The sequence below is a fragment of the Haemaphysalis longicornis genome, unplaced genomic scaffold, assembly GCF_048455015.1.
Source record: "Haemaphysalis longicornis isolate Haplotype H1 unplaced genomic scaffold, Haemaphysalis longicornis Haplotype H1 scaffold_10, whole genome shotgun sequence".
In the NCBI taxonomy this organism is placed as follows: domain Eukaryota; kingdom Metazoa; phylum Arthropoda; class Arachnida; order Ixodida; family Ixodidae; genus Haemaphysalis; species Haemaphysalis longicornis.
In genome coordinates this window covers 96,572,816-96,597,164 of record NW_027526204.1, presented here as the reverse complement: position 1 = coordinate 96,597,164, position 24,349 = coordinate 96,572,816, and the positions used below count along the sequence as shown (strand labels likewise).

At 47.5% G+C, this 24,349-nt stretch overlaps 1 protein-coding gene across 5 annotated transcripts; it reads left to right on the top strand.

The window, feature by feature from the left end:
- The first annotated feature begins 3 nt into the window (after positions 1 to 3).
- LOC144158902 (uncharacterized) lies at positions 4 to 23,279 on the top strand. Of its 5 annotated transcripts, none has more exons than XM_077690088.1 (5): positions 4 to 303; positions 3,382 to 3,551; positions 3,630 to 3,692; positions 4,940 to 5,190; positions 6,147 to 6,656. In XM_077690088.1, the coding sequence occupies exons 1-5, from the start codon at positions 296 to 298 to the stop codon at positions 6,183 to 6,185; spliced, it is 531 nt and encodes a 176-aa protein (XP_077546214.1). In that variant the 5' UTR covers positions 4 to 295; the 3' UTR covers positions 6,186 to 6,656. The 5 variants fall into 5 exon arrangements, with proteins under 5 accessions (XP_077546214.1, XP_077546212.1, XP_077546210.1 ...); XM_077690084.1 differs by lacking the exons at positions 4,940 to 5,190; positions 6,147 to 6,656 and adding exons at positions 16,831 to 16,936; positions 22,272 to 23,279 and having other exon boundaries at positions 11 to 303; XM_077690085.1 differs by lacking the exons at positions 4,940 to 5,190; positions 6,147 to 6,656 and adding exons at positions 16,831 to 16,936; positions 22,272 to 23,272 and having other exon boundaries at positions 11 to 254.
- Positions 23,280 to 24,349: the final 1,070 nt, after the last annotated feature.

Sequence of the window (24,349 nt, the reverse complement as noted above, 5' to 3'; positions counted from 1 at the left end):
GACGGCGTTGGTTTGCGTAGTTTGCGCATGGTTGCACAGTTCGCGGTACAGTTGTGGCCGTTTTCATTCCTGATTCTTGCAAATGCGCTCTCAGTTCAGTGTATAGATGTTGCGTATTCAGGTGCGCAGTTTTTCTGAACAGTGGGTTGAGAGGCGTGCGCGGGTGTCTTTGTGATCCGTCTTCGCTGGAAGCCGCTTTTGGTGGAAGTGCCTCACGCCGCTGGCTTTCGTCTGTTTACCACCGACCTGTGCAGGTGTGAATACGTTGTGTGAAGTTGGCCAATCAACTGCTCTAATGAAGAGGTCTGTCCGCTTTTGAAGTCCTTGACGAGCAGCCTGCCCGAGACGGTTGTCTACGCACTCGGCGGCTCGATGGCAAGCTGTGCTATGCGTTGCTGGGTTATCGTACATTACTTTTGAGCCATGAATTGGTTGACCCAACCAATTTCACGAGATGTACCTCTCCCTGAGATTGATCCATCGGCTACAGCAGTTGCTTTTCTGTATATGTGCATTCAGTGAAAGCAGTACATTTCAGCTCGGCGCTGGTCGCAACGCGTAGCACGGTCTGTCCGGTTTGAAACCGCAACGCGGGTTCATCGAGTCGGTCATCGGTCAGCCTGCTTTTGACGGACCACTGTTGAAAGCCTAGTCGGGATAGACGCGGTGGTGTTTGAGACGGCCAAAGTGGTAGTCGTCCGAGGATGCGTTTCGCGGGTTTAGACGGACAAGACCCATGCGTGTAAGCACTCCTTGTCTCGCTGGCAACGAGTGATTGCGTTACACTAGGTACAGCGCGCGTCAGGCTTGTCTAAAGCAAGTGAGAGCGCGGCTTCGGAGCATGCTGGGGAGGTCTGTTGATAGCAGCTGCGTTAGAGATGGCTTGCCTTTGCGCGTGCGTGGATCTCGGACAGGCTCGGGCCGGTCGTCATTTATCTTGGGCCTCTTAAATTTGCAGACGCCCTCACCCGCTAGGTGCGCTTCTGTGCAGCAGTGCCAGGCGTAAGCGGTGGCACCGGAGATGAGCGCTTAACTTGACGCTGACACTGAGCATTATCACACCAGGAAGTCACGTAATCGCAGAAAAGGTTCGACCAAAAGCACTGCAGTGCATTCTTGTTGCGTGATTTTCGTTTGGTACGCATGTGATTCAGAAGATACGTGACTGTCCGCGGTGACGTAGCACCGCGTGAAATGACGCGACCATCTGGACTGTCACCGCTCATGGCTGGCACTTTGGAAGGTCAGCGCACCTCATGGGTGATGGCTTCTGCAAATTAGAGCGGCCTATGGGAAACAATTTGATTCCTGACTGCGGCAGCCGCTTTTCTGATGCCGGCAAAAAGCGAAAACGTCCGTGTACGAGATTTCAGCGCACATTGAAGATCCCCAGGTGGTCAAAATTAATCCGGAGCCCTCCACTACGGCGCCTCTCATCTCCTACGTTGCGTCGGCGCATAAGACCCTACAATCAATCGAAAACTGTATGGCGCCCCGTCCGCTTTTGGGTACCACAGTTTGTGACGTCACAAAAGTGGTGAATGGGAGAGCTCACCCAAAAACCATCTATAAATGTTTTCCTCAAATATGCTGTTCCTAAGTGGTTGTCCACGTGAAATAAACGTAAATCAAAGCTTTCCGTGTGTTCAGCGTATCTAAAAAACACTGGCTACCGCTTTTATGCACTGCAAGGAAGGATGCTTCCCTCACTATTCCGTCAACTGTCATGCTTTCAGGTTCGTTTTGGAAAAGCATATGCAGCTATTCTAGCCACTGTAGTATTGGTGCGCAACTAGCGAAGAAAATAACCTACAACGGTGAGCTCCCGAGCTTCTGCAAGCAATATACCCAGCAGGAAGCAGCTGAAGTTCCTTGGTTAGAATCGGTAAATGAAACAAGATGTACTACAGGTGGCTGCCGCCCATTCCGCCCGAGCTTCCGATCTACCGTCCTCCGCGCGCGGTGTAGGAGGAGAACACATTTCAAATGTTACTATCGATAAAGTGCACCCAGCATGAATAATCGCCTGTGAAATGAACTTACTGCGAGTGGTTAGCTTACCAATCCGTTGACCTCAAGCCGCTGTTGATAATCCGTAAAGCATGCGTTGCTCTGCGCGGGCAACGATGAATACTGGCACGGCTGCCGTGAAGACTCAAGATGGTTTATTTCACCCTTGGTTCACGCTGCACGGGAGAAGAAAATATGAGATGGCTGTGATTGCCAGAAGACATGATGTAAAGGTGCCAGCCCGGGAGCACAGGACACCACGGTTGATACTCGAAACAGTGCTTGTTGCTTCAAATGCAGCCCATGCTCGCAGCTGGATCGATGGGGTCTGGGACGCCTGAATAGGCAGGCACGCCAGCCGTTCATGCATCGAAACGCGTATCTCATTCCGTTGGTGAGAAATGAAAAGTGCAAGACAGCATCCTTGGCCAGAGAAACGTTGTCGCAGTAGACCTGTGCGCTGCTGCCGGAAGCTGTTTTGCTCACACCACTCTGCGCCGCCGCCTATGTCCCCAGAGTAAGCACACGGAGGCGATTCACTCCTGTTTTGTGACCCAGTGGTTACGGCACAGAAAGAATGAAAAGGAAGTGGGTGATAGAAACGCCAGCTTCATTTACTTATTTCTCAGCAAATATCGCATCGTTACTCGTCGAACAAAAGCCGAAAGAGCTTTTAAACATGTGGTCTTTCAGTTAAAACAAGGTTTCATTCAGCCTTTAGTGTCCCTGTAACCATTGACACTAAAGAGAGCAGTCACCTCCCTTTGGTAGCTCTGCTGGCTTCCAAAGTACGTCCCGTTGTGTAGATGGCATCTGCTGAGTTTTTTTTAACAGCAAAGCTGTTTAACAATTCGTTGATTCCCGTGTTTCATAACACTCAGTATAAAAGTATAAATAACACAAATAAATGGCACCAGCAGGATTCGAACCTGTGTCTGGTAGATCAACGGAGTTAGAGTCGTCGTCTTACGGTTTAGTCAAACGGCTTACTCACTTTGGTGGGACTGCGGGGAGAGGAATCACCCCACCTGCTCGACACAGAACACGTGATAGGGTACACGTTGCACCTGCGGGCACCTACTAGTTTAAGTGTGCGCGTTCTATTCCTTTGTTCTGCTTCTTCCATTTGCTTCTTCGCCGTTATAGCAACAAAGATGGAGTAAAGGTCGTTGTCATTGTAGCAGCAAAGAAGAAGCAAATCGGCTGCAATCGTGGGCGTAAACCATCGTGATGGTCGAGAAGGTTGCACACAGCTTCGCTACCTTCCAGTCTTACGTGTTAGTGTCAGCTTCCTTCATTTTATTGTGTGTGGCTGATGGGATGGATGGCAATTTCCTAAATTTCCCGAACTGTTTATGTTTTATACCCCAGGAGAAACTTGCTGCATGCATCCTGTACAACACTGATGACCAGTATGCCAGACGTCGCAACATCGTTGATGGCCGAAGTGAACTTCGGGGTCGTGCTCACGGATGGGATTCACAAGAGTGCGGTATCATCCAGCCAAGGGACACAAGCCACCATTCACCGTACCACCATAGGTACACCTTCACCGTCCTTTGCCACCTATCTGTGGGCGTTGCTGTATGACTGCAAATTATTATTTTTTTCTCTTTCAGCTACTCAGTGCACTCTTGAGTTCCTTACGACTGCAGGATGCCAAACAGAGGAAATGTTTCGAGGTTAGGATTGATGATTTTATTACCCTTCAATGACTGTGAGTACTCCAGCAGCATATGTATGCTTGTGTGCGGCCTGTGCAACTTCTGGGTCTCGTCATATTTTGTAAATTCCTGCTGCTGCCAATGTTTGAAGCTTCTTTGCAGATCGCCCTGGCAGTAGCTTGCACCTGTTGTTCAAAAGCATTGTAATCTGCCTTCATTCCATTGTCATCTGCCTGATCATCCACTAAACAAACTGTAAGGCAGTGCTAGTTGCTGGGTGGTTAGAAGAATGAAGTGGTCATGTCCTTTCACTCTTCCACTTTGAGCCCCTGTCTCTGATGTTCAAACACTCATTTGGAGACAGCTGCATTAGTTGCATAATATTTGTGCCATTTTCAATCAATATACGTGCTTTCCAGTGTATTATACAGTTCCGGGGAATCTGTGCAGTGGTCGACAGGTCATCTCTGGGCCCCAACGGTCCATGCTGTCATGTTAGCATGCATGGAGGGTCAGTGATTGTTAACCCTTTCACTTTTGGGTGTTTCTGGCCATGACGCACTCCCAGTGTCGGCTTGGTTTCCGAAATATGAGTGAAGGAACGTAGTTATTTATTTGATTATGATAGTGTCTGGAACGTAACGCGTTGAAAGGAAAGAGCGTGGGTGAGAAATCGCTTTTCTTCCAGATATTAGACAAATTTAGTTGTGCGCGCGCTCCGGACGAGCGTGCGCCCCTGCGGGGCGGGTTACGACTGCGCATGCGCATTACGCTACGTAAACACCCCGGCGATGCGGTGCTACGCACGCAACGGCTGGGAGCGTATGCTCTGGGGTGCTTGCGGGGCGCTGCGGACCTCCGTGAAGACCTGTTGGGAGACAGCTTTAAAAATGGCTGCTGCGTCAACGGTGTCTGCGGGAAGACGCGCGGTTGTAGGTGTAGCGAATGAAAATGCGCTTGCTCGAGTTCATTTTTCCGCGAGCAATGACTTGAACTTGCTCAGGGATGTCCAGGCGAGCGATCCTTTTAGGGATCCCGCTCAGTGGACGAAAATCGCTGAGCGGCTCAGCAACGACACCGGGAAGCTGTTTGCGGCGCGAGCGGTGCGCGACCCCTGCCAAAATCTGATGGCTCTGTACATTGCCAGCGACCGCAAGAATCTGCGAAAGTAAGTTGTTTATAGTGGCATGCTCAATGCTCGGCAAACGTTTGCTTGCTGATTAGTAGAGGTGTTAATTTATTCGGCGTCTTCTTCCTATGTGTAGGTCGGGCATGGAGGAGGAGTACAACGAGCGGGACCACATTCTCCAAGACCTCATTTGCCTCGCCGATGGCACCACATTTACATTTAAGGTTCGAGCTCACCGCCGCGCCCCCCCTGCACCTCGGGGCCCCAGAAGCGCGGCAGCGACCCGAAGGGCAGCCGAAGCGGCTGGAAACGACGCTGCCGATAGCATCGTTGTCCTTTCACCGCTGGAGAAAGACGGGAACAGCAGCTCCAGCATTGACACCGCCAGTGAGTACAAGCTGCAACAATGCCTGGGCTACTCTGCCTCCTAATGTACGAGGAGTAGCTAAAATTTTGTGCATGTGATGTATATTACAGGCGGTAGAAGTCTTTAAAAATTATTTCAAGCCAGGCGAAAATTACTAGAGGATTGCAGCCTTTAAATCTATCAAATATTGCACCAGTAATGTTCACTCTTGTTTTTACAGCACAGGTTAATACTCAGAAGGGTTTAAATTGTTAAATATTCCGAAATTTACAAGCAACGACGAAAAGTCGGTTTCACCACTAGACATATGCTCTATTTTGGCTTCGCCGCACAGCACGCGCCTTGAGGCTGCATGTACAGGAAAGGTGCTTTCTCTCTCTATCGTGACTGCAGGTTTTGTGTGGTGCTTCAATTTGTGAAATCTTTATTTATTGTGTTCTTTTGAAATGTATTCTAAATTTTTTGCACTGATTGTTTGTAACAATACTACACTATTCCTTCACCTACCAACGAATTTGGAAAGCGGCATTCCCTAGACGCTGTTAAACTATTTGGGATGTAAGCATAAAGCAGCCAAGCCACAGGGGAAAAACGCTTTAGCCCTTCTGGTAAACTTCATGCTACTTTCACTTCATAATTTTTTTATGCAAAGAGGTGGCTGCTTTCTCTTTTTTTGCAGTGTCACTGCAGAAAAGTTAAGACACAAAAAAAAGCACAGCTTGTGTTTTTATGAACAGAAATTGCATATGCAGTGTTCATTTTGCATATTAAAGGCCTGTGCAAAGCAGGTAGCAAAGCAGGGGGCCTGTTGTGTAAGGGCCATACCTGACAGTCGACTTTTTCATTCATATTAACTGAGAATCAAAATTTGAAACTCTGTAGAGGTGTCGACTTTTTGCTAATGGTCTACGAAACTTTTAGGATGTCACAGCAAGTTTACTTAATTATACATGCTTTTGCATGCCGATATTTACAGGCAATGTTGCGGAAACACCCACAGGGCTTTTCGCTGTGATGCTGCCTACCTCGCTCGAAGAGGAGGCGTCATGTTATAATGCCACAAACGACCAGCCTGCTCAGCCTCCAGTAACACCGTCCATCAGCTCGGAGAGTTCTTGAAGTGCCCATCAAGTCACTACCCCAAGAAGCACGCCAAGGCAGCCGAAGTTGTTTGTGTACATCACACAAAAACTGCCTCGTTGCTAGCATGGCGCAATTTAAGCACAATCTTTCCATATGTAGTTTGAGCCAGAGTGAACTTCAGTTCGTTATGACAAAGTGTTTTGTTGAAAGCTGAAAGACCCTTCCAGCTCTGCATTTGAAATTCTGAAAGGCTTTTCATAAAGCAGGGATTCTTTTTTCGACGTATCGAGTGTTCATGCACTCCTCTAATCAAGTGCGATGCTTGTATGGCTACTACTCAGAACAAGCATGACTTGGTCCCATGATTTGTAACAAAGAATCCTGGTAGTGGGCAAATGTAATTGTTACCAATGAAAATGCCCTGTTCGCAGGGAAGAAATACCTCGAGGTAGACCACGAATTCCTGCTGAAATGGATGAAACATGAGGCTGAGATGCAGCGACGAGAGAACGCGATCGAGTCACGCCGGTTGGCACTTGAAGAGAGCCGGCTGGAATGGTACAAGCAGTGCATGCTCTTGGAACAGCAGGCAAGAGACGAAGAGCGGAGGCGGCAACTGGAATGCGAGGAAGAAGAGAGAAGAGCCCGGGCCGAAGAGCGTCGGACTTACACGGCCCACCAGCAGGCCGTCTTAAGCATCCTGGAGGGCATTCTGTCCCGATTGAATCAGTAAAAGGTAGAAAAAGCAAAGTCCTTTTTATTTACACGCACTTGCACGCAGAGTCATTTTTATTTAAACACACAGCATAGCTGCATCAAAAAAAAAAAGGATTCAGTCCTCATTGAACAGACAGGGGCTTGAGGTAATCTCGTAGGCTAGGGGGACTCAAGTTAAAATATGAGCACACTTGGCTACCATATATGCAGGTGTGGCAGTTGGACAGGATAGTGGCAACTTTGTAGATGTGGGCCACTTGCTGCCAGAGCACTTTCTGGTTTTTTTTGAAGTCCAAGAAGGCAAATTCTGCCACGACTTTGCCAAATCCCCTATCAACACACTGACGCACACCGCTCATCTTGGCATTAAACAGCTCCTGCACAGGCGTGATGTTGCAACCCCCAAAGGGCTTCATTAGAAGAGGGCGCAGAGGATAAGCAGGGTCGCCGTAAATGACAAAGCCCTGGCCGCTAGCCGCCACCTCCAGCTTCGCGTACGTTCCACTCTCGCAAAGGATTCCTGCACAAAAGAGCAGCAGCAGGGCGAACGCACACTAACTATGAACAATCCCCAGTCATCCAAATTGTGGGCAACATTTAAACATGGCTCCAGAAGTATTTGTAACTGCAATGAAAAATCAGACGCACCACACATTCCACATTCTGAGCACCAAAAGTACCACTTGCATCATGGTAGCTTCCAGGGTAGTGTCCATCAAGCTGGCACACAATACCATTTGGGCACATCAACAACTGGTATTTAACCATATGCATTCTTTTGTGCCCCGAAAAATACAGTTGCTGGTTCCTCTTGGGGCGGCAAATTGGACGTGTCGTCCCATCAACGAACACCCAGCAGTTGGTCAGTGGAGCGTCCTTGTCTTGTACTGCCTGCGAAAAGTAGAAAAAAGTGACACAATATTTATACATGCTGCTCGGGTCTTCAGAACACAGAAACTGTTTTGGTACAGGGAACACTCTCTGTGTGGGCAGCACATAAGTTTTTGTACTGCATAAATCTCTGAAATAGCGGGTGGACAAAGAGAGAATGCGCAGTGTACCTTCAGCGCAACTGTTTTGGGAGTGTGGCTTGTATCGATATGGACTGCCAAATGTTGCCGAGTACGGAAACATGCCCTGGTTACAATACCGCATGCGAAGATGACAATTATTGTTTACATTTAGGTTTTCGTCGTAATCTCCTGTGTTGACGAAGATCACCCTGGCAATAATGGCGACTTCTTTGACTGCTGTCTTTGTGTTGACAAATACAACAGCGACAATCAATGCTTAAAAACCTGCACTTGGTCCTATCTGCTGCACCAATGGAAATGACAATGACGTTTGTGCCTACAGCGAGCTACAGTGTGATCTCCGCCAACACACGGTAAACATGCTCTGTAACAATCGCACAGTGGTCACTGCAAAGACAAATGAACAGCCAACAAGATATTTTAGGACTGGGTTGTGAGGAGAACAATTCACATTCAAGCAACAATAGCTAGTGACGAAAGATGAGTGGTACAATGTAACATTAGCATTATGAAGTAAAGTTTGAGCCAAATACAATGCACGAGCAGTGAAATATGGCATGATGGACCTCATTACAGTCATGAGATAGTCATAAGCAATGGAGGCACTGGTACGTGAATATTGGAATATTTCTGTCATGTGCCCACTCAGCAGCCTTAAGGCGAGTTTTGAAATGGCATGCACATGTATTGTAAGTGCTAGCAGCTGTGAAAGTACAGGACTGATAGCTGAAACAACTGGACTAGCTCACACACATGGGCAGCCGTTCAGTGCATGCCACAGAGTAAGCACTCCAAACACTTAGTATTTGGGTGCATTGTTGAGCACGTACTGCCTTCCTATACCGAATGTTTGACCTGGCATTTACAATTGGAATGATTAGAATGTACTGGACGCTTTTGGGCGCGCACAAAAAGCACCACCTGAAGCTACTCAGCATTAAAAAAAGGTAACGAGGGGAAGCGGCATAAATTACGGCCAGGCGAAAATCACTATCAAGTCAGGCGAAAAGTACTAGCCAAATTACTAGAAAATTGAAAATTACTAGAGAATTGCAGCCTTTAAATCTATAAAATATTGCGCCAGTAATGTTCACTCTTGTTTTTCCAGCACTGGTTAATACCCAGAAAGGTTTAAATTGTTAAATATTCCGAAATTTAGACGCAACAACAACGAAAAGTCGGCTCCGCCAGTAGACATGCGCTCTATTTTGGCTTCGCCGCACAGCACGCGCTTCGGGTTTTGACTTTCCGCATCCTCTGCTGCGAGAGAAATAAGGGGGACAAATTGCTTGGGTCCAAAGTTCCTCAAAACAAATAAATACCGCGAAGTGAATCAAAATTAAATACGCAGTCGTTGCTTTCATTTTTTCGCACCACATGAAAGGTCTAGGAGCTTGGTAGCAATTGAGTTTTGTCAGCCCAGGCACCTCTCTTATGAGCATGGTGGCTAAGTTTGATAACACCGTTAGCACCAGCAGTACTCAGTGCTTCATGCTTACGCTGGACGTAAGAACTGTGCTTCGACACCAGCGAGGAAAGGGCGCAGAGTCGACTTACCCTTGCGAAGGTCCGGAGCGAAGCAGGCGAAATCCAGTGATAGTAGTTCAGGTCTTTGAGCAGGTGCCCAAACGTCGTGATGATGTGGTTGATTACCATGGAGGAGCAGCTAGACATGACGGAGGTGTGGCGGCCAAACAGTTGCTCCAGGTCGCACCAGCGGTTGGGGTACGCAAGCCGCCTGAGCGTGAGGCACAGCGCTTCTCGGCCGGGTATTGTGACATTTTGTGCAGTCACGATTTTCTCCGGCAGCATTAGGGAGCTGTACAGGTGGTCCAAGTCCTCTTTTCGCAAATCTAAACTGCTGCTTGAAGAGCGTGCTTTCGATATTTTCGATATCGAGAAGGCCATGGCGGGACCGATAGCGAAAAAGTTCTACCTCTCGGTTGCGTCTCATCTCGTACTCGAGGTCGTCCAGCGTGATGTTCCCCTTCAGGAGTCGGCGTTCGGCAGGCTTACGTAAGAAGTAGCTCGTCGACCTCCTGCCACGTCAACAGTGGCAGCAGTCGACGGTTTGACAGTATTCCCACCGGAGGAGGCATTGTTTTAGGATTGCGGGATGTCTGCTACACACACGCACAAAAACGCGCGAAGCCGCCGGATTGGGCTCGACTTGACTTGCCCTTTTTTGCGGATTAAAACAGAAGCGGTTTTCTTTTACTTGTGCTAGATGGCGCTGTTAAACATGCTGAAGCACGTGTACCGCTGTTTCGTATAACCGCTCAAAAAGTTGTTGTGGAACGCTCAACTAAAAGTGTGAAAGGGCGCGTCTCGACCAGCGTACGCTCAGCTTTACGCCCCGCCATACGCTAAAGCGGGATTCACACGACGGAGAAAACCTCTTTTTGACCCGTGGGACCCGCTCACGTGACCGGTTTTAGGCTCCGCCCCTCGGTGGGGATAGCCCGCGGTGGCTCCGCGAAAGAAAATGCCTCCGCATGTTTTCGCTCGACGGCGGTGGCCCTCGGCGGGGAATCGAACCTGTTCCTGGGCGCTGTCGTCTGCTAGTCAATCCGCGTAGCTCCGCACGTGTGGATGCGCCGCCAGGCCGGATAATCCAGTCACGTGCTGTTGACGTCACATATCCGTCCGCCTCCGTGAGAGGGTTTCTCCGTCGTGTGAATCCCGAGCCATGAAGAGAAAACACAAGTTTGGTTCATTCGAAAGATTGCCTCGTTAGAACCATAGCGACACCACTTATAACGCAAACTTCGCTCAAATAAGCTACATAATTAGGAAAAAAGGAAATGACCATGCGACCCACCAGCTCATTTTCCGCAACAGAACCTATGCCGTCACATGGGCTAAGCTCTGCGATTGGCGGAGGCCGGCAAAAGCAAACGCATGTTAGGCAGGGCTTACAGCTTGCATAGCGAGCTAAATGCCCGTGAAACATACTGCACATTCTTTTTATGACAAAGAACGGTGGAGTAAACGGTTGAAGGTCCGAACGAACTCGCAAGCGTGTGCGCCAATGCGTACGAAACTAGCGCCGCGGCCGAGCTCGACATCTCGCCGTCGCGCAGACGAATTTTCGGGTTCGAGGCTCTTCGGGGCCAACGAACCGTTCCAGCACGCACAGCCGCGACCTTGCTTCGTATCGTAATCCCTTCACAGGAGGTTGGCCGTCATATCGCCAACCAGCAAAGGTAAAAATAGAAACGAGGGGAGTAAGGAACAGCAAGAAGCGACGAGATAGTGCCAGTCGTCGCGCAAGTTTCGAATGGTGTTGGCTTGCTGCTGTCGTTACGAGCTCGTTTCCAGTTTACAACCACTGAAAACTTCAGTTTGTTCAGTTACGGCAGGGACCCTTACGTTAGCTCACTCCTGGGACATGCTGGCGCTCGTCGCCGACTTCGTCAAATCGCTCTGACCTTGGGGAAAAAAATGCCGTAAACACCGCGCATTGACGTTCGTATCTTTCTGGTCGAAGCAGAGAGCTCGCGCGAACGGCTTTCCATACACGACACCGGCCAACTGGCATAAGTGATACTGCTACTGAAGTTGAACTATTATTAACCGTAATCAAAATACGGCACATACGTACCAGTCTATATTCGTCCGTCGCGACGGGGCTGACGAGGCAGCGGTGCCGACGGCTGGGCGTTCGTCTGTTGCGGCTATCGCGGAATGGTCGCTTTCCCGTCCACCGCGTATCCCACAACTCTTGCCGCTCGTGCACTTAGAAGCATTGAGCGTTTTTGTGGTGTGAGGTTGTTAAATGCAAGCCCGAGCTCCTCAGCGAGAGTTTTGTTCTCCGGATCAGGCGATTCCATGACTAGGGCTGCGGGTGCACTAGGTTTTACTAGTATTTTTAAAATGGCCGCCGTCTCGATCGACTCCCGCGTGTGGGTGCTATATGGAGTCGACATACTAAGTATCTGTTTCATGGACCGGCTCTATGACGCCATTGTACACGTCACGGAATGTTCAATTTTAGCGGGAGATTTAAAATTTTGGCTTAAATTGCCTTATTTCTCAGTGAATAAAGCATCATTTGCTTCCGGGAAAGCGCTTGGGGTACTATGAAACACCTAATCTTTCGAATAAAACAAACTTTTGTTTTCTCTTCATGGCTCCTTTAACGCCTCGAACGCCCAACTAAATCTGTCTGTTTTCGGTTTGCCCTGCACGTTTCCGGGACGACGATCGTACCATTTCAACATCAGAATCTGACGTTGTGGAACTCGCACCCCTTCCTCGGATGAGAAACTCTCAGAAGGGGAATCCGAGCTTGGCTCGTATTTGGATCGGGATCGGAGAACCATCGCTCCATTCCGCAGTCAAAAGCCCCGCGCGGTCAGCCATCCGAAAGTGACCACGCGCATGGAGGGAGCACTTTCAGCAGCCCGCACAATGCACAGAAATGAGCGAGCGAAAGCAGCAATTGAGTCATGTTTCAGTCTATTGGAGAGGCAACTGCGCGCTGGGCTTACCAAGCGCACTGTAGCAGGCCCGGGAACAGAACAAAAAAAAAACCTAGAGCCCGTTGCGGCTGGCACAACCCTTGCACCCGTAATCGCGCGCATGCCGCATGGTCACTCATCCTGGCAGAGTACAGTGCGCGGAGCTACCAAGCCCCCCCAGCAACGAAGGGTGGGCATGGTCGCTCTGTGCTCTTCAATATACCATCGTAGATAGCTAGCGAGTGAAAATACGAGCTGCTAGAAAGATTCAATGGATGCCGTGAACAGTCCAGGCCAGCACGACCACATACAGTAAGCTTTGTGCTATGGCGTGAATTTTTGAACGCACAATGTAGAACGTACCGGTACGTCAGTGACACTGCGGAGGGGAAATGCGAAAGCGTACTGGGGCGTCAGTGACAGTGAAATGCTTAATCACTGCCACTTCCTTGTCTTCCCATTCCACCATCAGTTTTGCTTCTTGTCCTGACTGTGTCCGAGAAATCAATGTTGACTTTGAAGTTCTAGTAAGAGTAAAGGGGAATCAGGTGACTGGCTGGTACAGCATCTAATACACGTGCCCTTTCCTGTTGGGCTGGGTACAAGTTCTGCCAGTGTCTTGTGCCCAAGTAGCTATGTATGGCTGAGTTGTGCAGTTCCAGTTCTGGGCTTCGGTGCAGTGAGGCATGCCGTTAGGTCTCTAGGAGGCTATGTGTCTAGTTCTCGAAGTCCACAAAGTTCCTTGATCCATCTCTCCGGGGCAGAGAAACTTTGTAATGTAGTCGCAAGTTCGAACCATAGAGAGTACATCCTTTTTTTTGTACGTTGATTTCTTCTTTTTCGGCCGATTTTTTCTATACCGAATTCACCATTTTTGCGCTGTAACGTTCATTGCTCCACGACTGAGTTCGCAAAACGCGCGCAGACTGACACTGACGCGCTAGCGAGTTCTTGTTGGCGTGCTGTTGCCATAAGCACCGACTGCTCGCAGGCAGTGGGCACAGCAAGAATCAGCAGACCCTTGGCCTGGTGCGAAAATGCTTTTTTCTATACAGCCATGAGTGAGGCAAGCTCCAAAGATGGGGGAAAATCGCATGACATTTGAGCGTCTGCGGTGACACGGAGGGCATTCGTTTGCTGCATACGCCTCAGCTAGTGATTATTACAATTCCAAGTCGTGCTGGTAGTTTTATCTGAGGCATTTTACGGCCGATAACCTGGCAGAAGCGCGGTATGCCAATTACTGAACAAGGATGCCCATCCAACAAAAACATCGGATGCCAAGCATGTTTCACAGAATCGAAACCCGAAATTTGTTTAAATGCTAATCGTGGACATCGTCCAATGATGTAGCACCTCTACCTGATGTCACTGCGCTTAGTTGGTGCAGTCGCTCCAAACCGTGCATGGTAGTTTTATTCTTTCAGGCTTTATAAAATAAACACCGCCTTATTGCCTGGATAGGCAATGAAAAGGGTGTTCATTTGAGCCAGTCTACACAGTGCAAGCAAAAACGAGAGCTTGGCAAAGTCACTTCTGTGTTCCTTTAAACTTTCTTAGTGTACCGTTGAGCCCACCTATAATGCACTCGATAGTCACACTGAATTAGTTTGTATTAAGTGTAGTAAGTTTTTCTGCATGCGAGAACACTCTGCCCACACAGAGGACGCATTGACGCAGCTGCGGATTACGTACATGGAATGTGGCGCGTGGGCAGCACAAATCGCAGGTCCTGGGCTGTGGCTGTGAAACTACAGACACTTGCCTGCGTAGCTTCCACTCACCAACCAGGATTGAACCTCTGCGCAGCGGCTGTAAAGTATGAGCTGCATGGGCTCCACCAATGCAACATACACTATCAGGGTGCCACTCACAACGCATGTGTGTTGCTTGTTTCCCCCCTTTTTTAATTATTTCCATCAGGCCATACTGGAGAACTGCCAGTGAACATGAATGGAAAAATACTAAACCTTAAGTGTAGCTGATGTGTTGACTCTACTGAAACCATTTCACTGTTTTGCTTGCCCATGGCTAGGCGGTAGAGGAGCAATGCGCGCTTCGCAGGTGCTGGCACCATGCGAACACCTTTCTGCGTGTCTTGCCTATCGGCTCCCCCCCAGTCTCTTCATCGGGTGAGAGAGAGAGAGAGAGTAAACTTTATTTAATGAGACGAGTCAAGCGGGCGGTTTCCTCAGTTCAGGACCCCGTTGGAGCGTCCAGCCGCCTCAGCTCGGTGGATCAGCCGAAGCTGCTCTTCGAGGCTAGAGCTGGCCAGCACTTCCTCCCACTGCTCAATCGAGGGATTAGATATCGGGGAAAGTGAAGCTCGTCCACAGTGTTGTGCACCGCAAGCTTGAGGAGACGATCCGTGGAGGTGTAGGGGGAAGCAACATAAGTTTCCTTTATCTCATTTCTCCCGATATTGACACCTGCTTCCTGCACATGGCGACGGCGAAAATTCAGGGTTATGGGACAGTGCGTTGATCGCTGTACCCCAGCTGCGGCCTCGTGCAAGTTCGTTATATTTGCCTTAGTGCATACTGTGACAGCCGTGCCACGTTTGTCTGTCATAAGTGTTTGTTCATTATAAGTGGAGCCGTTATAAGTGGGCTCGACTGTGTTTCAAAATTTTTGCACAAAAGTATAGCTGTAAAATGTTGCTGCAGGCGGAGAAGTCAGTCACATCTATGGTAGTTCTTTTTCCGTCCCGCTGATTGCAGAGGCATAACTGTACTTTCCTGCATCCTTGTAGCAACTTGACTGAAGATGCTGAAGGAAAAATTGCTGTCTTGAAACTTCGATATTCAGCGTTTTGTCTTTTTGGGAGAGAAACCTTTTGACTGTCTCCAACTAAGTGCTGCCGATGTACTGCTTCTTTTCAACTGCTGAAGTACAAAAGCTTCGTAACTCCACGCCATGTTTGCTGCCCCACTTCTAGCTGCGTGCTAATGGTGCGTGTAGCCGCTGAGCTGTCATTAACTTTGTGAGCCGTTCATTGTCTGGCTGTTCCAATCGAGGCTCTACTTATAAGCTGTGTGTAGACTGGCACAGTGCTTATTACTGGTTGTTCTTTTGTGCTGGTGGCACTACTTCACACAGCGAAAACAGGGTGTAACTTTTTCTGGGTTCTTTATCTTTTCCCCCTGAGGAAGAGAGGCTGTGCAGTGTTCCATATCGTGTTTGCTAAACTCGCAAAATAAGCAACTCCTTGCACCCACCTTGATTGATTGATTGATTATGATGTTTAACGCGCCGACGCTTTACAGGCGATGATGCGCGCCATAGGGGAGGGCTCCGGATTAATTTTGACCGCCTGGGGATCTTTAACGTGTGCTGACATCTTGAACAGACGGGCGGTTTTGCTTTTCACCTCTTAAAGAAAAGCGGCCGCGGCGGCCGAAAATCGAACCCGCATTCTTGTGCTCAGCAGCGCAACACATTAGCCACTAAGCCACCTAGTTGGGTACTTGCACCCACCTGCTGAAAGTAAAGTACTGAGGCACTGCCAGGTAGACGGGCTAACCGTCAAAACCGTAGGGGCAGCTGCCTTTCCGGCCATCAGATTCGTCTCGACTAGAAACAACTTGCTTGCATTGTTCACCCGCTCTCAGTTTTCACAAGCAGTAACTCGGAAACGTCCGCCAACTTGCCGTCATCTGAAATTATTGTCAACGCGCAGTTGAAGAAATCAAAGATTGCCAGCTGCTGATTTTTGGCCAGCTCACTTGCTTTCTTTGTCGACCCGTTTAACCACGAAATTTTACTACCATGTTTTCGGCAATGCAGCCATATTTATGTCGCACAGCATTGAAAAATGCGTGGACAAGCGAGCCACGTGGCTCACGTATTGAGCTTGTGTGTGGTTACACAGGACGTCCTGTGTAAGTGTCCTTTCTTGTGTCCCTGTCTTGTTGTGCTTTTTACCGTGTCAAACTCGTTTCACCGACTAGCCCAAATTTTTGTGTTTTTGTGGTTACAAAATGGGTGTAGCCCCCGCGAGTCGTGTGCGGCAGCGACTTCATACGCATTAAGTGTTCTCACTCGATTCTCCCCTTGTTTCAAAACCACCGCTGCAATACTTCAGTCGTGTCTTTGTAGTATGCTTCTGTTATCTATATGCCTGACTACCCTGGAAAAGACAGTGGGCTGACCCTTCACAAACATTGGCCTGCCTGTTGCTTGAGTGTGTTGCTTGGTGGCTATGCTGCACCATTTGTGGAAGTCAAAGGCTTCTAGCTGCTGGAGCAATTAGAGGCAGAGCTTCACTGCTTCCGTGACGATTTGTCATTGTGGTTGCTACAACTTGCTCCGGTCTCTTTACCAGCTCTTAAGATTAACGGTCTTCAACCTTGTGGCTTTGCAGAGATATTCCCTGCGTTGCGAGATAGTGCGGTCAACACAGATGAAGCCTTGGCAGAACAGCAAGGGAACCACACCAGCTCTGGTCATGCACACTCTATCAGCACAGGGTAAGTCAGGTGGCAGTGTCTGCTGTGCTGTTTATTGGCAAACGTCAATGGTGGGGAGTAGGTCAGGCAGCAAAGAATTGCTTGCATATTACATGCTCACTTCAAAAGTGCTGCTGGAGTGAGTTAGTCCACAGTGGGCCTCTGAACTCTGTGTCACCTTGTAATTCAGCTTTGAAGCACAGGCAAAGCATAGTAATGGCCTTAAATGAAAATGTGACGAATTTTCGACAATGTCAAGCAGCTTGAAAAAGTAGCACTTGTTCGTACGTAAAAACAGAATGCAGTAGGAAATTGACAAGGAAATTATCTGGGACAAGGAAGTGTCAATGCCAAGTGCTGAGTCTGACAAAAGGCTCAACATGCTGAATGTTTTGCCAAGTAATGAACCATAGCCTTACACTGTCAAGTGGAGATGTGTAAGCTATCGATTTATGATTGCAGTGCTAACTTGTAGGGCAGTAATTCAGGGCTATGTGAAGCAGTATAGGCGTGGACAAATAGTAATTGTTGGTTCCATAATGAACATGAAGCAAATACTAATTTGTCTGAACAGTTGAGAAACAAAGCAAATTCTTGGGATTTCCAGTCTGAACATTAAAACTTGCAATTTTTTGTGTAAGCTTCAATAGCTGGTGCAAGAGAAATCAGTCCGGATTGTGAGCATCATGATGAGAGGCGACACTGAGGACCACGAGCCCTCAGACGTAAGCTATATCCAACCTCGGAGACGTGTCTGGAAGTGAAGGGTAGACAAAATGAATAATGGCCCACTGGAGTGCTGGTCAATCTGCGGCCGATTAGCGTACTGTCTGTCTTAGCATCAGCTGAACCTGAGTTCACTGGATACCGACCCTGCTGTATGTGCACTGCCATATGGTTACAGCAAAACCTGATTGCCCTTAAAAGGAAGCCACACCATGATTTGTTTTCCTCCACTGCATACACTGTTCCATAAGCCTGGTAACTATCCCAAATTTTTTAGTGACTGGTTTTGTGGCAGCACTTTAACCGAGTGAACGATGAGAAGAAAGAACACTGAAAGAAATAGAGAAGGAGAGTGTCGCGAAATTGTGAGGGAAAGGGCCATCTGCCGAGGCAGCGCAAGACGCTCCTCCGAAAGTTTCGGAGGGAGGGCAGTTGCTTGCTCTGGACACGTGCGTGAAAACCGCCCTCGGCGTCTAGTTGCACCCGAGAAAAGAAACGCAAAACCAGGCATCCATGAAACCAAGTGTCTTGTTCTTTCAAGTTCTGTGTGCAGCACATTCATCGGTCCTTCGGGTCCTTCATCGTCCTTCTTGTTGCGTGGTCATCTGAACCACGTGACACTTGCGCGGGAGGTTCAAACACGATTTACAACATGCTCGGCGGGGCCGACGCGCTGCAAGATGACGGCAGAGTAGCGCAGCACGGTGCGTTCGTTCATCACGCGATCACTTCCTGATACACATCTGTGCACCTTGACCAAGAAGACTGCAGTTCATGCTCGCACAAATTTCGCATTATGGTGTATCGTAAGCACCAGGAATTTTTCTGATTGAGCATTTTGGCAAAGCAAACCATGCTGCTTCACAGCCTGTTTCTGGTTGCACATAATAGAAAGCATCATCAGTAAGTACTATCAAGCAAAGAAACTAAAAACTACTTGTCGAAGTTACCAACCAGCGGCATGCCATCAACATCCCAAACCAAAACCACATGGCCAATCTACATCAAGATCACACCGCATGCAGCCTTCACAGCGTACAGGGCATGGTCTATGAGGCAGATTTTCTTAATGAAATGGAAGCCGATGTTTTGGACAGCCTGAGGTATCAAAGCATGAAAGCAAGGAGACGCGTTATTCTGCAAAGAAATTGCCACTATGAACTTAATTTTACCTTTCACCGTTGCACACCCCCCACATCCGTAAAAAGTGCTCACTTCATCCATTGTTCCACCCAAACCTACATCCCTAACATGTGCTGGTGTTTCATGTTCCATCATTTTGGGGACGGCACCAACCCATCATGGAGGGCTAGCACCAAGAGCACAAAACATGATCACCACACTGAAAACCGTCAGACACTAGTTCTCCAGCACAAGCTTTCATAGATCAGAGGAGGCATTTTACTGCACACATTCAGGGCTTACTTTGACGCAAAAATCATCTCAAAGAACATCTCCCTTCTGGAGGCCCGAAAGAAGTTTGCTCCTTTCCCCTCAGGAAGGTACACTGAGCAGTTCGTGGGGAGGGGGGGGTAGGAATGGAGCAGCATCGCGACACTGCAACAACCCTAGTCAGCGAAGCGGACCAATTCCAATTCCCTTTGTAACAAAGTGATGACGTGTCATTTTATCGAAGGAGCTAATATATCTTTTGCTACTGGTTCGGTTCAAGTGGTGGTGCTGTGAAGGACAGGCTAAAAATTAGTTTTGTTCATTAAGTCTACGCTCATTACAGCGGATCCCGCAACAATGGAATTCCGGTTACAACACACCATTTCTGTTGGTTTGTTTGGCCCCCATGCATTTTAAATGGAGTGCACTCCACTCATAACGGACCCTGCTAGAGCAGACTATCAGCTACAACAGTCTAAATTTTAGACAAGAATGAGCCGTCCAGCAGGCCCGGGGTGCACTTGAAATGCACAAGCCTCAGGACCCGCCACAAATGGGGCGAACATAACCCCGGGTCGACGCTTGGCCAACGTCACGATGCGTCAAACCTTTGGTTGCCGGCATTTTAATAAAGTTATTCCTATCCTATACTATGCAGACTTCCACGGGGCCGGCGCCCGATATGCTTTTTTTTAGTCCAGCAAGAAAACTGTTATAGTATCTGGCAACATTCTTGGCAGGCGGGTAGTTGGCGCAGCCAAGCTAAGCTAGTGGCCTTGTTTTTTGTGTGCAACCAGCAGCCAGAGCGGCAGGGTAGCTGATTTCACTGTCGGGTAAATTAAGCATAGTTAACGCTGTTCAACATGGAGAAAAACAGGCCAACGTTGCCAGAAGTGCAGGCCTGTCTAAGCAGACGGTCCGCATACCGTCAAGTACAAGGCCGCTTCTGTAAACATGACTCCGGTAAGATTGAACACCAGCGCTATCAAATACGCAAAGTGGTCCACCCGGAGTTGAGTCTGCTCTCGTCACACATTTTTTTTATGTAATAAAGAACTCGGGCTCAGTGAAATTCGGTCTTTATTATTTCCCACGCATGCATCGTTCCCGTTCCGTTTGGTGGAAGAGGTGAGAAATGCCTCAAGTTCCCATAAATTGTGTGCAGTCTTCTGGTGGCCCGGCGCAGTCCAACTGGTCTAACTTTCGATTTCATAGCTGTCCATCAGATTATTTCGTATCAGCTGTTTCAATGACCAGACTAAAATCATAAAATCATTAAAAAAATGTGGCAGCTGCCTTGGGGGAACGTCAGGCAGCGATCCGATTTGTTTGACAGATGGTGTCAGGAAATTCTGCCTTACCACGAAGGGGTTTCAAAGAGCCTGCTAATTCTTTTGCCCACGACCGATTTTTGTAGCTGGGTAATAATTGCTCCTAGTTATATCCTTGCACTTGACCGCATGCACTAGGCCTTTTCCAAGTGCCAGTGCTAAGCTTTGGAAACGGTCTTTAGACAATTCTTTGCCCTCGCGCGGACACTGCAGAAGGGCTGCAGGCGTGTAGAAAGAACAAAGGTCTATACGATGTATATGCAATACCGGTCAGAGTACCTACATTTGCGCTCATATACACCCCCCCCCCTTCCCAGATTGTATACTGCATACTTCAACTACAGCGGACGTTTTTTTCCGGATTAAGAGGGTCCATTGTAACGGGCGTAGACTGTACTATGTTTATAAACTGTTGTAGATGATGTGCCTTTCTATGCTCTTCCAACAGCATTTTTATTTTGAGTGTCCTCTACAGCCTTGAAGTTAGCTTCCTCCATGCTACCTTTATATCGCAGGGCTTCGCGTGGCTGACTATTCCCTCATGTAGTTTTGCATGGATACAGTCCTTCCAATGAAGTGAACGTTCCCTACAGGCAACTTCCCTCACAGACGCCATATCTGCTGTGGGGTTCACACATTCTCGGTGAAACAAAGTGGCATTGATATAAAAAAGTTACAGATGGCTGGCGTTATGCTTATTTTATCGTAAAATAATGTTTGAAGCCCAGCTGTACTGAGCAAAAATTTTGTTGAAAAAAAGCGTGAGAAATGGTTTGGTGTGACAAGGACTTCGTTGCATTGACTTGTATAGCTAGCTGAGAGGGAACTGGGAACATTTTGTTGGCGCTGAGTTCATTTTCACGGGGTTTGACTGTATCCTCATAACTTCCAAAAGCTGTTGAAAGTGGATTTGCCGTTGGGCAAAAAGAAACGATTGGGGCAGCTTCTTGATAATAATAAATTGATGCACAGACACACGCAAGCTATCGAGACCTAAATACGTACATTTAAATGAGAGCAGTCTCGTAGCCAGTCTCTCGTCATAACAGGGTACACTCTTGAAGACAAGGCTAATATACTAAACACATTTCCTGTTACTCGAACTACCCGAACACTTTCATGAAACAAAATACATGCTGAGAGAAATTGTCTACTCTACGCAGTAACAAGTCAAAGTCGTCTCATAACTGTCAGTATTCTCTCCATAATATTATGGCAGCTCAAAGTGCAGACGACATAATATGTGCAATGATGCAGCACCTAAATGCAGGTGCACTTGAAGCACTCATTTCTCTGTACAGTAAAATGCAACTCGCAAGGCACTTTCCCAGGTCATAGAAAGGGGTGATAGTAGTCGCATTTATAAAACAGAAGGATGCATCCTCTCCTCCAAGCTATTGTGAACGAGCAAGCTGCTTGTCCAAATGATAAATACTAAAGACCTGTATACTTTTTTTAGAATTCAGCGGCCCTTTTGAGAGCTGCCAAACAAACTTCTGGGCAGGATGGTTCACTAATGACTAGCTAGTGCCATTGAAATCCCACATTGAAGATGCGTTCATTTATATAACAGCTGTGCTGAACAGCATTCTTTGATGTGAAAAGTTTGTGGCACTGCTTGGCCTTAGTAAGTGCAAATGGATTTTAATGACAGACTTCATAAAGGAGTACATAGCATATTTATTTTAAATCAGACGTGATATGCAAGGCACATTTAAAAATATCCCTACATCCTGCCCTTTTGTATGCCTAACTTCCCCGTACAGTTTCACAATGTAGCTGTGGGTCTGAGTATCTTTTAGGTATTCCATGTTGTGGAAGCAACTATGCAGTCATAGTTGTTAGCTTACAAGCTCTAAATTTTTTATGGATGTCAATTTTCTCAATTTTCTTTTCTTCCACTTTAGGACGGTTGCCGACGGCCACGAGAAAGCGCAGTTTCAAGAGACGTTACATCAGTGTGGATCCTCAAAGATCTGCAACAGTGAAGATTCTGCTCTCCCCACGCAAAAAATTGTCATGAAGGTGTCGTACATGTGCAGGTTTTGCAAGAAAGTCATCTACCGCAGGAACAACTTGAAATCCCACATCAGAACACATACCGGCGAGAAGCCTTTTGTGTGCAAGGTGTGTGAGAAACGGTTTAATCGCAGAACGGACCTTCGTAATCACGAGAGTTCTCACAGTGGCAAAAAACCCTTTGTGTGCAAACTTTGTCAGAAGGGCTTTGCCAACAGAAAAGCACTAACCGAGCATGAAAGTAGGCACAGACGAGAAAGGCTTTTTTCGTGCTCTACCTGTCAGATGAGCTTTACCAGAAAATACACCCGTGACTGTCACGAAGTCCTTCACACAGGTGTAAAGCCGTACACCTGTGACGTCTGCAAAAAGGGCTTCTTCCGGAAAGGAAACCTGACTCTACATAAAAAGATGCACTGTGATGAGAAGGTCTTTGCCTGTGAGGTTTGTCACAAAAGGTTTGTTTCCCAGAACTGCGTGGACAAACATAAGACATCAGTGCACAACGATGGAAAGCCACTTGAGTGTTCGGTGTGTCAGAAGACGTTTACCAAGAGATACCGCCTGCTGCATCATGAACGACGACACGTTCAACCTGATGAAAAAAGCCACGTCTGTGGGGTGTGCCAGATAAGTTTCACTCGGAAAAGCACCCTTACTCGTCACGAGAAACGGCACTCTAGTAAAAACGTTAAGGATTCTACTGTGCCAGGAACTACTAAATAAAAAAGTACACCTTTTATTCATAGGACTGTACACTAGCAGGATGTATTTATCTTGAGCCTGTGTAAAATACATGGACACAACTTGGCGTACGTTGCTTGCAAAAAATTTAAAGGATGCCTAAAGGGGTCATGAAGAAAAAAATCATTAGTCCTTGCGTAATTATGTCTTCTCTAATGACCTTCTAATAACACAAATCCAAAATATTTTCATAATTCATTGCTTCTGGAATTTAGGAGACGCATTTGAAATTCTTTGTTTTGAAGTGCATCGCAGGTGACCATGCATGCATCGTCAGTTGGCACCGCAACTAGCAGTTATGTCACATTAAGAACATTCGAGTTAAATGCTCTTTGTATAGATTGTTCTGTACAGCTGCAAACCCGATATTTTAAAAATAATGCATGCTTTATTTGTTGCCATAAACAATTTTCTGTCTACATGACTGGTGTCGCGACCGCTTCAGTTCTCTGGCAACCATTGTAGCAGAAACTCAGACCTATGGAGTGTTTGTATGGTTTGCAGCTAGTTTCCCTGCTGAAGTTCACATTCTTTTGCTGAATTCTCTTGAGAATCTTAACTTTTTGTATCAAATGGCACAAAATTGTTCAAGCACACACAAAAAAAGTCTCACGTGTGCGATTTAAACTTGCGGCCGCAGGGCCAGCCCAACGTTACGGTGAGCCTACAGTGAAGTCAGACACTTTACCCACTACACTATCGATGCGAAAAGCATGTACGGCAGAAAACTGCAGCATAAAAGCTGCTTCGCATTTGCAACCCAGTACTCTGGTGTGTTTTGGCACTGGAAAATGTTCTGGAAGCAGCTACCTCAGCGTGGGAATTCTTTGGCAATTTGCAGCGATAGCTTAGGCTGTCTTGTGTGAACCATGGGAGACTTTCGAATCAACTGTGTAGATCAGAATTACTGCAATAGCAACAAATAAAGTCAACCTGTCATTCTTTGTAAACTAAGCTTTATTTTTAGTACTAAATTACCTGTAAATGTTAAGAACTGCTAATTGCAGCGGGAGCTCTTTAAAAGTAACCTGAACAAGCTATTCTTTTATGAGCAGTAAGAATAGCTTGAGGTGTCAGGCATCAAAAGCATGGCTTACCCCCATGAATACCAGCGTTTTTATTGCCTCCAGCCGTGTTCCCCATGCCAACGGCGTGCCTGGGCAGAACATAATGGACCAAAAGTTACCGAAAGAAAATCTTGTTTGTAGATATATAGATACTG